The sequence below is a fragment of the Ips typographus genome, linkage group LG9, assembly GCF_016097725.1.
Source record: "Ips typographus isolate SLU linkage group LG9, UJ_Ityp_2.0, whole genome shotgun sequence".
In the NCBI taxonomy this organism is placed as follows: Eukaryota; Metazoa; Arthropoda; class Insecta; order Coleoptera; family Curculionidae; genus Ips; species Ips typographus.
Genome location: NC_138430.1, coordinates 8673357 through 8687610, shown reverse-complemented (window position 1 = coordinate 8687610; position 14254 = coordinate 8673357). Strand labels below are relative to the sequence as shown.

The following is a 14254-nucleotide window of genomic DNA, read 5'->3' as shown; positions in this document are numbered from 1 at the left end:
ATCGTTTTTTCTTTGCATTTTACTCTGAGGAATGAAGAATTTATAAAGAAAATCGTACGTGTACGTCTATACAATGTTAATTAATCTTTTTTTTCTAAATTAATACAAATATCCACTGTGTTTGAATCTTGCATATACAAATATTTTTCATGATGAATAAACCTGCTTCGAATTCTGACTCTGCCATAGTAAAGAATTTAACTCTTCCGTGCTTAAACTAATGGAGTTATCTCAAACATTTCCCAATTAACAATAAATTAATAAAATTAATTTTTTCTTTCAAAAAATTGAGATTTTTGTTATTGACAATGACGCAAGCAAGCTGTCAAAAACAAGAGTGTGGTTATTGGTTGTGCTAAACTTGGAAAGTTGATCACGTGACACGGCTATTTTATTTTTTTAATACTAACACGTGATAAGAGACAGGCTAGCGGTTGTCAATGTCGTAGTCTAACGTCATTATTGCAGTTTTTATTTAAAAGTATTGAAAATTTAAAAACAATTTTAATAAAAATGGAATTTAACAACATAACATAATTAGTGAATGTTAAATGAGACATTGCTCAATCAAATATTTGATAAACTGCATCGAGGGGGTAACGTAGTTCATTAATTAAGCTACAACTAAAGTACAAATTGGCGAAGGAATCTCTATCTGTAAATGCACCAAAATCAGTTCCAAAACTAGATTATAAATGGAAGGTACTGTTTCAACACTAAATGCCCATAAAGGGAAATATAATACTCATAAGGAAGAAGTAATAATACATTATAGAATTAATTTTAAGTATGTTTGTCTTTGTACTGTTTCAATACCACTTGGGGCACTTTTGTATTGCTTAATTACAGCTTACATCTTCCAATTTGATGATGTTCATGAAACACATTGCAGGGTAGGTTGTCTTGAATAATATTAGTTTCAAGATCTATTACATAAGTTTACATTCAAGGTATTTAACATTATTCCATCTATTAGTGCTGTAACAGGAGTCAGCCCACAAAGATACATTTGGAGAATTAGCATTGCACTCCACATTGGACCAAGAGTAATAATATCTGCTGTGTACAATGCATATCAACTTAATATGATTAATCCCTCAGCTGATCAGGAAGTGAGTATGACCATTGGAGTGTTTTATATTGAAAGCTTTTCTCTTGCTAACAATTAGGTTTAAATACAAAAAATGTCCATGTTTTATAGATAAAATCTAGGGCACAATTGTGGTTAAATACAGCATACTTACTTAATTTAATTGAAGCTGGATCTTTGTGTGGTGTTGCTTATATATCTAATAGGGAAAACTATCGTAAGTGCAATGTTTTTTGCTTTGTTTTTAAACCCTCCTAAGTTTGTATTCTAGTTTGTGGTAGATGTTGGTTTATGTTTGTTGATTTTAATGTTGTTATTCTGTTCTCATATAACAAATTTTTCAGCAATTCATGAAAAACTGTTTATAACATTCATGGTCAGCAGCTTGACTCATATGTTAGCCTGCATTAAGGGGACTAAAATAGCAGCAGAAACCAGAAAAGACTTGGACTCTGTTAAGGCTGGCCTAAAGTACAAAAAGGACCTATTTGTGTTTTCTTTATTGTGTACTGCAGGTCTGGTTTTGTTTTTCATTCAACATCGCTTCTTTTGCTTTAGAATGGGTAAGTTTACCTTAACTATGGCATTATTAAGGCCCAGGCCTGGTCAGTAAACTGGGTGTTTTAATTTCTAGCATTTAGCATCTTTGCTCTGTGTGAGTACTTAATAGCAGCTGCCAATATGGCCTTCCATATTTCAGTAATAATGGATTTTCCTACTGAAGAACTTATGGTTGGAAAGTTCCTAGTTTCTAACACTACCAACTGTTCTGGTGATGTTGAGTTGTCTAATAGTAAATCTGATTAAAGCTAGCATCCCAATACCTATAGCAATTTAGAAAGCTAGAATTTAGTCTAACTTATGGCAACATTTAGTAGTGAACAAAAAGTGAATTAGGTTTTAAACATACAGGATGATTATTAGTATTTTTATTGTGAATATGCTACCATACATTGAGGTCAAGTCCCTGAATAAACATCCTGTATTTTGTGATATTACACATTATTGATATTGTACTAGTCATTTTTATCTTTATTGCAATCATTATAGTTATACAAGACCCTGACAATGAGGGTGTTTAACATATTGAAGGCAAGTCAATTTTTTAATAATCCTAAATCTTTAAACAAATCATTAAGGCACAAATTTCCTTGACAAAATCAGATATTTCATGATTTGCAACTCCTTGTAAAGGCCTATTAATGTGTTAAATTATGAATCCAAACTCATAATCAACATCCTGTGACCTTATTGTAATTTGATTGCTCTGTAAAAGCAATAATACTCCACGTTTTTAAAGTCTGCTATGGTAACTTCCATTTTACAGCTTTTTTAGATATAATATTGTTGAACAGTGCCCTTTTATGGGTAGCAATGCATTAATAAAAGTTTGATCAATAGATTCAATAGGAATATTTGTTATCATTCTTTTAATAACATGTATGCTATTGTGATGAACTGACAACTTTTAACTTGAAGGTAGGATAGATGATTTTAAAAAGCACAAAAACAATGCAGCACAAAAAAGTGGTACTAGTGCCATATACTCCTATTGTTGGGTACTTATTTATGACTTTTTGTGAAGTTTGAATAGTCATTTTATTATTGCTATTCTAGAACATAGATGTACAAAATACATAAAACATTACAAATTTTATATATTTTAATTCTTAACCTGTTACAAAACAAAATCCTTAATATCCAGGAATTATTTTTCCACGTTTGGCTGCTGATTTGAGCTGTTTAACCTTCTTCTGCTTTTTCCTCTGGTCAATGTTTTCTTTCCTTTTCTTCTGTCTGTCATCTTTAGCTTTTTCCACACCTTCTATCCTGGCTTCCCACTTCTTTTTGCTTGATCTGACTTTCTGTTCTTTTTTTACAACTGACTTTTTTAACAAAATTGGGTCATCTTTAACTTTTTGACCTTCAGCTTTTGCCAAAGCATTCTTCCATGCAGCCTTTTCTTTTATTTCCACCACTTTACTAGTTTCACCAGCTAGTTCTAATTGTTCAAGCCTACTTTTCTCCTCATTCAGTTTTTGAAGTAACTTCTCTGGGTCTTTTTCAACTTTCTTAACCTTCTTTTTGCCCAGATTAGCAAAATCAATTTTTGAGAAAACTAGTTTGTTTTCACTGTTGAAAACTGGCTTTTTGACTTCTTCGGTGTTGTTTTGGGTTTCAGGTTTGTCATCAGAAGTTTCAGGTTTAACAGTAAGCTTTGCAGCTCTTTCTAGTTTCAGTTTGGCATTCCTGATGTCTTGTTTGTTCTTTTTCTTCAATCTATTCTTCAGTCCTTTTTTGGTTAGTTTTTCCTTGTAGCTAAGTTTATTTTTGCTGGTGATCGATTTTAGACGTTGCTCCAACTCATGCAGTGATTGGGCTCGTGCTTTTTTGGTTGATCCTTCTTGTAGATTGAGTTTTTGCTTTTCAGAATCTTCAAGTAGGGTGTCATCACTATTATCTAAAATTAGTGCATTAAACTAGCAGTACTTTCAGGTATAGAGTTTATTATGTATTAGATAGTAGGAAAAATACTTACTTGAACGCTCTGGTGCTGCACAGATAGAAAACAAATTTAATATAAATTTGTTTTGTTCAGCCAAAAATTGTTCCACCTTTTTGGGTTCAAATTTAGGTAACTGCATTTCTGCTTGACAAAGTGTTGAACTATTTTATTAATCAGATATCAAAATAAAATACATTTACAGTTTTAATTTAACAAAGAAATTTAAAAGCATTTGCATGAGAAAAAAGCATTTAACTTGGCTTCTTGGCTAGGCGAGAGTAGGTTATGTTTTCTTGCTGTGTTTCTTGCGTTCCGAGAGAAACGAGGTTATGTTCTTTGTTGCTTTCAAATTATCTAATGCATTCGGTAATCACGTGACTAAGTTATCAGGAAACGTAAATGTAGTCACATGATCAGGTGTCAATACTTGATCGTTTTAGGTCACCTTGGTTTTATAAGGTTTTTGACGTAAAGGTGTATTGCTGGTGGTCTAGCCTACTTACAAATCATATAGTAATAGCATTAGCAGTAAAGATATAGGGTGTTCTAGGAGACATTGAATAGCAGGACATAAAGAAATAAATATTTATATTGAAAGATGTTTGTAAAGAATTAACTGAATAATTCTGATGTGAAGCTAATGCAACACCTTTAAATTTAAAACGATTAATTGATTTGTCAAGTCAAGCGCGTTAAATATTAATTTTCATTATCGATTAAGTTAATTATGTTCAGCGAGTAGGTCAATGTTCTTAGCAAATTATTATCAAATTGGCGGTGTTTGCCAACCAAAATATGTGTTAATGAATAAATAAATATAAATTGCACCAAAATGCATAGCTGAAATTTGAATTCAGGCGCTAAAAAGTAAATTCAAGGCGACGAAAGATAAGAAAGTCTTTTTAAAAGGCTGTTTTTGATGCATATTACTTGAGCAATTTAGCCTTGACTGATTCAACAGCTAAATAAATTGTACACAGAATCTAGCATTTCACCACCCACAAGCCACCCTATAAAACACAGTAAAACAGCTGACACATTAAACTGCGCAACCTAAATGCACTAATTGAAACCCTGAATGTAAAAGGTGCATTTAGTCTTAGGCAATACCTGTATTTATAGTAGTACTTCGGTAGTACATGCACACAAACGAGCGTGAGTTTACTATGCTAAAAAGCAAAGATGAGAAAAACCATTTATGCGCTTTTGTTGTTTTTTCTAATATTGTGCCGGCAAAGTTACCCATTGCAATTCAGTGGAGATCAATCAGGAAGCACGTGTCTCAGTAAGTACCTACTGTATAAACAACTTTAAATAATTGCAGTACTTATAATGTGTAGAAGGTCACTGCTTGTTTATAATAAAAAAAAAACAAAGCGACTAGAATGCAGCACTAAATCCAATTCAGTACCTTATACAGATTTATAACTTAAAAACTGTGTTATTTAAACTAGTTTAAGGTCATTCGGTTTGAACAATGCCAATTTAAACCATTATGTATAGGTTCCTATGATTCAATCTGCAAAGATGCAAATTTGTCCTACCCAGCCAAACTCGAAAGTAATGTTCCCAATAAAGAAATATTAAAACTCTGGACATTGTTCCCAAGTGATATTTTTGCAAATGTTGGCAATATTTCACTCGGTTGCCAAAAAGAGTACAACAGCTTCCTTCAAAGAGCGAATCGTAACCAGTTGGATGCTTTAAAGTGTGAGTTGGACCACTTGCAAACCAACAGTTACAATAAAGGTGTATTTTTAGTATTCGATGCGAACGCAAAATTGCCTTCGGGGATACTTAGTGGCAACATAAATCAATACGGAGACTTTGATGAGTGTTTAGAGGTCCCAAACGCTCATTACTGTCTAGCTTTAATCGACTTGCAACCAGCTTTAGCCAACTCACGTCTGCACAAATATAAACACTTGATTCATTCATATTTTGCCATTACGGAAACTTTTAAAGATGTAAGTTTGTACTTTTTTAGCTGCAAAAATAATTAACGAGTTTTTTAGCCCCTGCATCGAGTTCCAGGTTCATCGTTTGTAAGATGGGGATTTTGCATCCCAAAACAGTGCAGTCCTTTGGACTTAAAATATGTTTTAAGATCAAAATTAGGTGTAGCCGCAAAAATTGCACCGAATATGTGTCAGTCTGTGAAAAACCCATCAAAACTGTCCTACGGGGATTACATTGCCCGCGGGTACTTTATCATTATTTTAACCCTTGTGGTTGCATCATCATTGCTGCATGAAAAACCAGGACAAAATAGCCATTTTCTGAAAGCATTTTCACTCCAGAGAAACTTCAAGAAGCTGACTAATTTATCGGAAAATAGAACCGATATTCGCTCCGTGCACGGAGTGCGATTCTTTTCAGCGTTGGCGTTACTAATGGCGCATAAAACTATGGCATTACTTTACAATCCTTATATCAATAAAGTTTGGATGGCCGAGGTATAATTTGAGGATTGTTACGCCACGGATTTAACGATCGTTTCACCCTTTTAGAGTCAGGCGATGAAATGGTCTGTTGTTGGAAGAAATTCCGTGATTTACACTGATTGCTTTTTGTTGATTAGTGGATTACTAAATGCGAATGCTTTATTTGCTGATTTGGAGAAGCAAAAGTCGTTTAGGTTTCGAGAAAAATTGATTAGTCGTTTGGTGCGGTAAGTAATAGACTTTTTTCTCCCTTTACCAGTACAAATTTAAATTAGAGGAGACAAATTAGCCATTGTGTTTCTTACTGGTATAATTGTTTAGGAATCTACAGAGTACCTGTGATGCATCATTTTCAACTTTTTGACAATCTTTAATTTTTATTATGCGTCATTAATTTCAACTTAATAATGGTCAGTTACAAACTTTTACTTACTCACTGTCAGAACCTGATCCAGACTTAGAAGCGGACCGTGATCTCGATCCAGATTTCGATCTTGAAGGAGATCTAGATGCAGACCTGGACCGTGACGGAGATTTACTCTGAGAACGGCTCCGTGAAGGCGATTTGCTCGGAGATCTGCTTCTAGATGCCGACTTTGAACGAGACGGTGACTTGGACGCCGACTTTGATCTTGAAGGAGATCGGGATTTGGACGCTGATCGTGATCTGGATCTTGATGGGGATCGAGACTTTGATTTTGATTTGGATCGCGACCTTGATCGTGATTTAGAAGGAGAGCGAGATTTCGAGCCTGACTTGGAACGGGATCGAGACGCTCTTGAAGCCCGGGAAGATGCTTTAGACTGGCGTGAAGTCCGACCGTCATTGCTTTCATTATCGGACTCTTTAGCTTTGTCATCTTTCTCTTGTTCCTGATCTGATCCTCCTTGGCTTTCATTGCCGTCTTGTTCGGCTTCTTCAGGTTCTTCAACATCCATTTCTTCATCTTCCTCACCTGGAATGAACCAAAAGTAGTGTAAAGTATAACGCCAAGTAAATGTGATTAGTTTGTTTTGCAGAAACCTGCAATCTTGAAAAAACTGCAAGCTTAATCTTACTTTAATTTTAACTAGTCATTTTTGTGGTAAAACATTGAAGGCTACATAAGGGAGCTAGAGCTATTTAGTGTTAGAAAAAATTAACTGTTTGATGAATGAATTTCATAAAAGTTCTTGTTAGTTATTCTTAATATTCCATTTGTTTATTCAGAGAATTTGAAAATAATTTTCTTATATTGTTATACCATGTACAATGTACAAAGTGTTTTGAAACACCTTGTACAGGTCTCTGTGTATCTAAAGGCTAGTTCAATTCAGTATAGGTAGGGGTAGTAGGTAGGTAGAAAGAGGTAGGGGTAGGGGGGGGGTTGTATAGGTTCAGTTCAATTCAAAGTTTAAACTATAAAACTAACTCTATTAACTACAAAAAAAACACAGTTTACACTCAATATAAACTCACCTGGTGGCTCAAGTTGCCTCTCCCTGTATCTCTGCATTCTGAACTCATTAGCATTCATTGACCTATGTTTGACAACAAGCCTAGTATTGCTAGGAGCTTGACCAACTTTTTGCCTGCGTTTACTCAGCCTCACTCTAGTTTCCAGCTCATTGTAGTAAACTCCATCATGGCGAATAACAAAGAAGTAGTTTTCTTCATAACCTGAAACATGCTCACATGATTAGTTTAATGCACACAACTTTACAGGTGGAAATGCAGTACCTTTACTAGCTTTGCTCTTGACATTCCAGTTATACTCTCTGGCCATTTTGTATTCATATTCCTCATCATCTTGATAAGGAATATTGTTGGCAAAGTCTTCTCTGCGCTTGTTCAATGTCTCTTCAACTGGAAGGAAGTAAGCTACAAATTGTTCTCCACTTTCATCCATCACACCTCTATAAAAAATGTACCACAATAAACTACAAACTTGAGCAAATATTTGATAGAAATTACCGAATCATTGCTTGAGACATTTCTTCAATTTGGGCTGGAACACCTTTTCCTATAGGTGCTGGGTCAGAATCAAAAATAACTTGAGCACAAGGATATTTCCATAAATTGAAGTCTGGATACAATGGAAGAACTTCAACAGGAACTACATTAGGTTTACTGTAATGCTTTTCAATAGGAATCTTTGAGTCAGTAAAGGTTTTTTCAATAGCCTCAATCTGGGAGTCTCTGTCCATATAAAGTGTCTCACTGGTAAGAGACTTCTTAATACTATAACCAACTTTAGCTTCCACTTTATCCATAGTTTGAGGTTGAAAACGGGTCTGTTCAGTTGAGATATACTCAGTTCTTCGCAGCCAAGACACTGATTTGGCATGGTGCCTGGATCTTTTTGAATCTTGTGGAGTAAGAACATCTTCTTCCAGTAATTTTTCATCAGCTGGGTCTAGATGAACCCCTGATTCAACAGCGTAGATGTCTTTGTTGATCAAGTCAATGTTTACACCTAAATCGTGTTCTGTGAGCACTTCATATCTGTAGTTTCTCTCTAAAGATGTAGGATTGTATTGGATAAACCTAGTAGACTCAAACGGGTAGGAAATGAATTTCAGATCAAAGGGGATGTCCGGAAGAGTGTTGCAGTACTTAACTTTGCATATTAGGTCAGACCTGTAACTTTAAAAGTGTATTTTTGTATTTTTTAGTGAGTTGAGTAAGGTACCTTTTTTCTGCAGGTTTTGTGGGTCTGTCTGGACGTTTCTCGACCGGACTCGGCCCGTTCTGGATTGTTGGGGGCATTTTAACACCAGAAATACATTTGGCGTATCGTAATTTGTATAATTATTGCCGTTTTAAAAGCTTTCTCCAACTAAACGATTATTTTTGTTTTGAAAACTAAAAAAACAATTTACTGCCATTTGCAATGATTGACAACATTGACATATTAATTTTGATTTCTTGACAGACGACAATAATTTGTTTCTCGCTCCCACCTTATAACTTAAAACGTGTTAGAAAGAGACGTTTTGAAGGAGTATCGTTTACAGACATTTTCAATGAATGTGCAAGACGAAATGGATGGGAATGATGACTGATATTAGCAAACTATTCATTTTCAAATAATTTAAAATGATTCCTAATAAATCTTTTCAAAAATATATCTATTTAATTTGACCATACCGGAGTCTTCTATAATGGAAAAATGCTAGAAAAGAAAATTAAAACTTTCTAGAGTATCTTTTAGCCTTTTTTCAGGAATAATTTTTTTAACATTTAAATACTTGACTTAAATATATTTTTTTTAGATTTATACCTGGTATGTTAACGATTATCCTCTTCTGCACCTACATTCTGCCACATTTGGGATCAGGCCCTCTTTGGCCTATCGTAATAGATCACCATGCGATTTTATGTAAAAAGTACATGTGGAGAAACTTTTTATTTATCCACAATTATTTTGGATTCGACAAGATGGTTTGTATGAAACCAACACTAAAGACAAAGGGTCTTAGAAAATTTAATTTTTCAGTGTTTAACCCATATGCATCAGCTTGGAATTGACATGCAACTTTTCTTAGCAACCCCTTTTTTTGTGTATATTATTTGGAAAAACACCAAACTAGGGTGGATTGTCATAGGTGGAGTTTCGGCTGTGTCCACTATTATGAGATTTTACAATACGCTCCATTATAAGCTCAGTCATGTTGTTCATTTTGGAGTTCCGTAAGTGACTCAAATGTTACAGTGCATCGTACTATAAATAATTTAAATTTACAGTATATCCAGAATGTTTGATACTGCAAATTTTTCCTACATATTACCCAGTCACAGAGCCAGTATATATTTAATGGGAATAGTCCTGGCCTGGGCCTTAAGAAAACATAAAACTTCCAAAGTAGGTTTAAACTTACTTGTAGACTAAATAAAAAATCCTTTTCACACAGAAGCATGTAATGTATTGGTGGATTTTGTCATATACAATTGGATTTGCTACTTGGTTTGCCCCAATAAAAATGTCGCTCAAAGATTACGTATATGACGCTAGAGAAGCTGCACTATATGGAGCTATTTACCCATTTAGTTGGGGTATTGCAATCAGTTGGGTAATTTACTCTACTGAAAGTCATTTTGGAGGTATTTTCAAATATGGTTGTTATCTGTCTATTATTGTGGTTTTGTTTAAGGATGGATGGGCACTATGCTGACTTGGAAGTATTTTCGAATATTCACTAAAATTGCTTACGGAGTTTATTTGATCCAGTTTCCAGTGTTTTTCTATAATGTTGGAGTTACACGACACTCTGGAGAGTACCGTAGCATACTAATGGTAAAAAATGGTTTTGTGGATGTTTCCCGACTAATTTCAGTGTTTTTTACAGCTACCTTCACTGGAGACAGTTTTAATTGTTATTTTGGCTACCTGTATGAGTTTAACAGTTGAAATGCCTTTCCAAAATCTGTACAGAACATGGACTAATGACTGGAAGATTAGAAGTAGCTAGTAGTAACAATGTAATGTAAATTGTTTTATTTGAATTAATCATTCCATTTTCTCAGCACATTCTCTTCTTCTCCAACCACTACAATCCTATCTTCTATTTCTTCAAATACTGGAGATCTGTGTTCTAGAAATAGTCTAAATATGTCCATATCCACTTGTCCAGTAATCAAATTTTGAATGTTTTCTGATATTGCAGTGAACGAGTCCCCACCTTGCACTATATACGAACAGACTGCAATGTTGTACAGTTTATCTTCATCTAGATCTTCGTAAATTGGAATGTCGCATTCCTGACAACGCACTTTTAGGTCAACTACTCGATCACCTTCGGGCCTAGAAATGTTGTAGACTACGCGTATACCTGAAAATTTTGAAACCCTGATTTCTGCTAAAAAATAGGATTTCAATTTAAACTACCAGACACTTGCAATAGCTTCAGATCGGATAGGACTCGGGCGTTATCGAAAGCTCCAGCAGACTGTTCCAGAACTTCTTTGATGTACTTGCCTTGGAGCTGTCCGAAATCGACAGTGTTCGAAAAAGGTTGAGATGTTACCATTTCACCGTAAGTTATCTCTGACAATCAGCGCAAGAGAGAAACAATTAATGAACATGTTTTCACAAACAAAAAAATACAAATATAACAAACAAACGATCAAATTCCATTAAGCTGCTCAAGTGAGCAGCTTAATGGAATCAAATCAGAAATTTACCTATATCGCGATTTACTTAGAGGACAAATTGTGTTTTCAAGCTCCACCGAACATCGAAATAGATTTTCGGGATAACCAAAATCGAACTCATACATACAAGTCTATTTACGTAAAATATACTCACCTCCAATATCAATATCAGTACGAAGACCACCGGGATTGATAAAAGCAATGGCAGCTCTGGTCCAAGAACCATTTAGCACATTTTGCGAGTACTAAAAACCGTGTTAAAGCTTGCCCAAACTTTCAAAAATTATACTCACTCCAAATACGTAGGCATCGGTGACAAAATTCCCTAAAGTGCACTCACTATAATAACATCCGGTTCTGGATAAGGTGACTAAACTGGAACCAATAACCACAGAACCTTCAGCTTCTACCATAGCATTCCAGGGTTCCAGGGCTTCATCAATTTCATCGTCTAAATAAACAGTTAGTGATAATCATTTTAACTGCTTATATTCTAAGTACCAAAAGGTAGGTCGTTGTCGAGGAAAATAGGAGCGCCAGAATAATCGACCACTTCACCGTCACTATCATAGTACACGGTGATGTTTCCTAGATATTTAGTGTAAGCTGATGCTTGGACGATAAGTACGGTGTTTCCAGTTCGTTCACTTTGAACTATGGTGGGATACGGTCCTCCTGGAGTGTCCGGTCCTGGAGGATTATCTATTCGCAGACACTATACACATTAATAAAGGTTCTTCTTCTCGTAATTGTTGTTAAACTTTGCTCTAATTTCTGTACTAGCGTAACACAGATTTATCACGTAAGGTCTAAGAATGACAAACATAAATCTAGTTTTAAACGATCATTTCTTATCCTCGACAAGCGGAGTAATGAAAGTTTTCCCATTTTGCTTTTTACTACTTTTGATGAACCGCTTTAACGTCACACTTTAGAACCAGATAGGACGAACTTTATCATCCCCGGCTGCATCCGTTGCAAAATTTGTAGCCGAACCGTGTTTAGAGTAAAAAGTATTTTGCCATAAACGGATTACGACCTCTGACATGTGATTCAAACTTCTGTACAAAGGTCAGAGACGTACTTACCTCCAGTATACAAGAAAGTATGAGAGTGTGCTCCAACTATTAAACTGATTTTATCACTAGCATTGGCAGCCATTTGTTGATCAACATCGTAACCACTGTGTGATAAAACTATATTCGTGAAGACCCCTTCTTCTCTTACCAATCGTTCCGCTTCTTCATTCACACTAGGACTTTCCGCATAAAATACTAATTTTCCGCTACTGGTAATTTGCTAAAAACGACCTGTGTTATATGGTTTAAATTAGTAACATTTGAGGACACTCACGTCGGTTTTGGAGTAAATCACCCCAATTATTCCAATCTTCTTGCCATCCCTCTCAATCACGACGCTTTTATTGTAAGTACCTTGTATTTCTGGTTCTTCATCGTCGTTTATGTTCGAACACACTATAGGAGTTTGCATGTCGGTAATAAAAGGCACAGCTCCTGCAATTCCGTCGTCAAATTCATGATTACCAAGCACCTAAAATAATGCCATATCTAGTAAGTTAAATGTTTTATTAAGTTACTTTCAAGGTAAGTTCAAAGACTGGTTTTAGCAAACATTGTTTCAAAACATCCCACTTTGTCATTTTGTTGATAAATGGGCACGCACAGATAAGCCAGTTATAAATTATGTGTTACACTGTATATAGTATCTAATCAATTAAAAACTGAAAAAAAAATGTGAACATAAAATGTTGCAAGGTCATTTTAATATTAATAATAATGGGCAACTGTGGCTTGGTATGATTTCCATTTCCAAGTGATCTACAACTTACCGTAGCATCAAACGGTAACTTGTTCATAAATTCCTGGGTGATGTTCCATTTCCCTAGGGTGTAATAAAGGGTTCCCTGGAAATTATCGCCTCCATTTAACAAAACCGATTTGGGATTTTCCGCCAACATTTCCTGTATCTTTGCGTACATTCTGGAAAATCCTCCAATGCATGTCGTAGGATCGCTGCAGGTCCCAGACGATAAACTAGTCTCTGCAAATCTGTAATTATTTGAATGACTTAGAATAGTGGAACACCTTGTACTGATTTAACATACCTTGCGTGAAAATCATTTACATGCACTACAGACAACTCGAACAAATCTCCATTAACTGGACTGGCTGTAGCTAGAAAGCAGCTTAGCAAAGCTACAATTTCCAAAAACAGCATCTTTAAGAGTGCTACCAAACCTTATTAATTGATAAATCCCACAGACATAATAATTAAAGTAGTGGTATGATTTCGAATAGGTACCTTATCGTTTAAAGTGTCATTAAGATATTTATTATAAGAAAGCAACGATGCGAATAAGTAATAAATCTTACTTATAAATTAGAGTGTAATTGGTTATTTTTTTTGTAATTTATTAAACTACAGGATTTTCAGGTTTCATTTATAAATGATTTAAAGCAGTGTATATAAAAAGTAGTTATGTATTTCTGCTAAAACTTATTTGAATTAGGCTAAGATAGTACTTATAAATTGACAATTGAGTGTAAAGTGGCTTCTCAATTAATTTCCTATAGCAACAATGATGTAAACCTACTTTTTGAAAATACCTGACATTTACCACTTAAAAATCTTATAACAAAGCGATAAAACACAAAATAATCTACGCACAACAATTAATCTGGCTTTTCTGCTATCAGATGGATTTTCCCTCGTTATGATATTTAGACACGTTTCTCTCGTAAATATTTTATTGTGCCTTAATTAATATAATCGTTTTGATAAGAAAATGGTAAATTTGTTTTAATTGTAATTTTTAATTATTATATTGTATAATGACTTAAGTTTGACAATTAATCAGTGTGGTGCTAGAATAATTTAAAATTACATTATCACAGAATTTTGATTTCTAAGTAAGATTACTTTCATATCATTTTGACGTCAAAATTGTGAACAATTTCTAGTGAAAACTACTAAACGAAATAATAAAATACTAAAATGAATCATCATCTTTCTTTACAAATGTGAACAGAAAAAAAGGATGTAAACATGCATTGTATTAT

The 14254-nt window shown here is 34.5% G+C and overlaps 5 protein-coding genes across 6 annotated transcripts in view; 2 read left to right on the top strand and 3 right to left on the bottom strand.

The window, feature by feature from the left end:
• The first annotated feature begins 11 nt into the window (after positions 1-11).
• Positions 12-2745, top strand: LOC145733870 (post-GPI attachment to proteins factor 2-like). 2 transcript variants are annotated; one of them, XM_081986907.1, is made up of 5 exons: positions 12-893; positions 951-1112; positions 1202-1307; positions 1435-1653; positions 1725-2745. In XM_081986907.1, exons 1-5 carry the CDS (start codon positions 696-698, stop codon positions 1895-1897), a joined length of 858 nt encoding a protein of 285 aa, XP_081843033.1. In that variant the 5' UTR covers positions 12-695; the 3' UTR covers positions 1898-2745. The 2 variants fall into 2 exon arrangements, with proteins under 2 accessions (XP_081843033.1, XP_081843035.1); XM_081986909.1 differs by having other exon boundaries at positions 727-893; positions 977-1112.
• Positions 2732-3890, bottom strand: Surf6 (Surfeit locus protein 6). The gene is made up of 2 exons (XM_081986906.1): positions 3630-3890; positions 2732-3551 (listed from the first exon to the last, which is right to left on the bottom strand). Exons 1-2 carry the CDS (start codon positions 3733-3735, stop codon positions 2785-2787), a joined length of 873 nt encoding a protein of 290 aa, XP_081843032.1. The 5' UTR covers positions 3736-3890; the 3' UTR covers positions 2732-2784.
• A 477-nt stretch (positions 3891-4367) lies between these two features.
• Positions 4368-10547, top strand: LOC145733843 (nose resistant to fluoxetine protein 6-like). The gene is made up of 11 exons (XM_081986864.1): positions 4368-4881; positions 5100-5306; positions 5358-5563; positions 5612-6052; positions 6107-6267; positions 9296-9464; positions 9520-9713; positions 9768-9885; positions 9935-10124; positions 10175-10317; positions 10370-10547. Exons 1-11 carry the CDS (start codon positions 4779-4781, stop codon positions 10490-10492), a joined length of 2055 nt encoding a protein of 684 aa, XP_081842990.1. The 5' UTR covers positions 4368-4778; the 3' UTR covers positions 10493-10547.
• Positions 6333-8925, bottom strand: atms (RNA polymerase II-associated factor 1-like protein antimeros). Its single transcript, XM_081986877.1, has 5 exons — positions 8713-8925; positions 7995-8660; positions 7761-7936; positions 7500-7700; positions 6333-6996 (listed from the first exon to the last, which is right to left on the bottom strand). Exons 1-5 carry the CDS (start codon positions 8787-8789, stop codon positions 6470-6472), a joined length of 1647 nt encoding a protein of 548 aa, XP_081843003.1. The 5' UTR covers positions 8790-8925; the 3' UTR covers positions 6333-6469.
• The window catches only part of LOC145733847 (apyrase), a 7845-nt gene continuing 4094 nt past the window's right edge, over positions 10504-14254 (bottom strand). The window contains exons 4-12 of the mRNA XM_081986871.1: positions 13300-13390; positions 13024-13243; positions 12528-12725; positions 12263-12473; positions 11676-11876; positions 11468-11625; positions 11329-11419; positions 10909-11067; positions 10504-10852 (exon numbers count right to left, since the gene is read on the bottom strand). Of these exons, the coding sequence (XP_081842997.1) occupies positions 10527-10852; positions 10909-11067; positions 11329-11419; positions 11468-11625; positions 11676-11876; positions 12263-12473; positions 12528-12725; positions 13024-13243; positions 13300-13390 (1655 nt within the window). The 3' untranslated portion in view covers positions 10504-10526. The remainder of the gene's footprint in view (positions 10853-10908; positions 11068-11328; positions 11420-11467; positions 11626-11675; positions 11877-12262; positions 12474-12527; positions 12726-13023; positions 13244-13299; positions 13391-14254) is intronic.

Excerpts from the sequence above, each read along its gene's own strand:
- LOC145733870 (XM_081986907.1), top strand. The coding sequence starts at position 696 with ATGGAAGGTACTGTTTCAACACTAAATGCCCATAAAGGGAAATATAAT. Across the intron at positions 1,113-1,201 it reads ATCCCTCAGCTGATCAGGAA|ATAAAATCTAGGGCACAATT; the intron begins GTGAGTATGACC and ends CATGTTTTATAG. Across the intron at positions 1,308-1,434 it reads ATCTAATAGGGAAAACTATC|CAATTCATGAAAAACTGTTT; the intron begins GTAAGTGCAATG and ends CAAATTTTTCAG.
- Surf6 (XM_081986906.1), bottom strand. The coding sequence starts at position 3,735 with ATGCAGTTACCTAAATTTGAACCCAAAAAGGTGGAACAATTTTTGGCT. Across the intron at positions 3,552-3,629 it reads TGCAGCACCAGAGCGTTCAA|ATAATAGTGATGACACCCTA; the intron begins GTAAGTATTTTT and ends CACTAATTTTAG.
- LOC145733843 (XM_081986864.1), top strand. The coding sequence starts at position 4,779 with ATGAGAAAAACCATTTATGCGCTTTTGTTGTTTTTTCTAATATTGTGC. Across the intron at positions 4,882-5,099 it reads ATCAGGAAGCACGTGTCTCA|GTTCCTATGATTCAATCTGC; the intron begins GTAAGTACCTAC and ends CATTATGTATAG. Across the intron at positions 6,268-9,295 it reads TTGATTAGTCGTTTGGTGCG|ATTTATACCTGGTATGTTAA; the intron begins GTAAGTAATAGA and ends TATTTTTTTTAG.
- atms (XM_081986877.1), bottom strand. The coding sequence starts at position 8,789 with ATGCCCCCAACAATCCAGAACGGGCCGAGTCCGGTCGAGAAACGTCCA. Across the intron at positions 7,701-7,760 it reads CAAGAGCAAAGCTAGTAAAG|GTTATGAAGAAAACTACTTC; the intron begins GTACTGCATTTC and ends AGCATGTTTCAG. Across the intron at positions 6,997-7,499 it reads GAGGCAACTTGAGCCACCAG|GTGAGGAAGATGAAGAAATG; the intron begins GTGAGTTTATAT and ends GGTTCATTCCAG.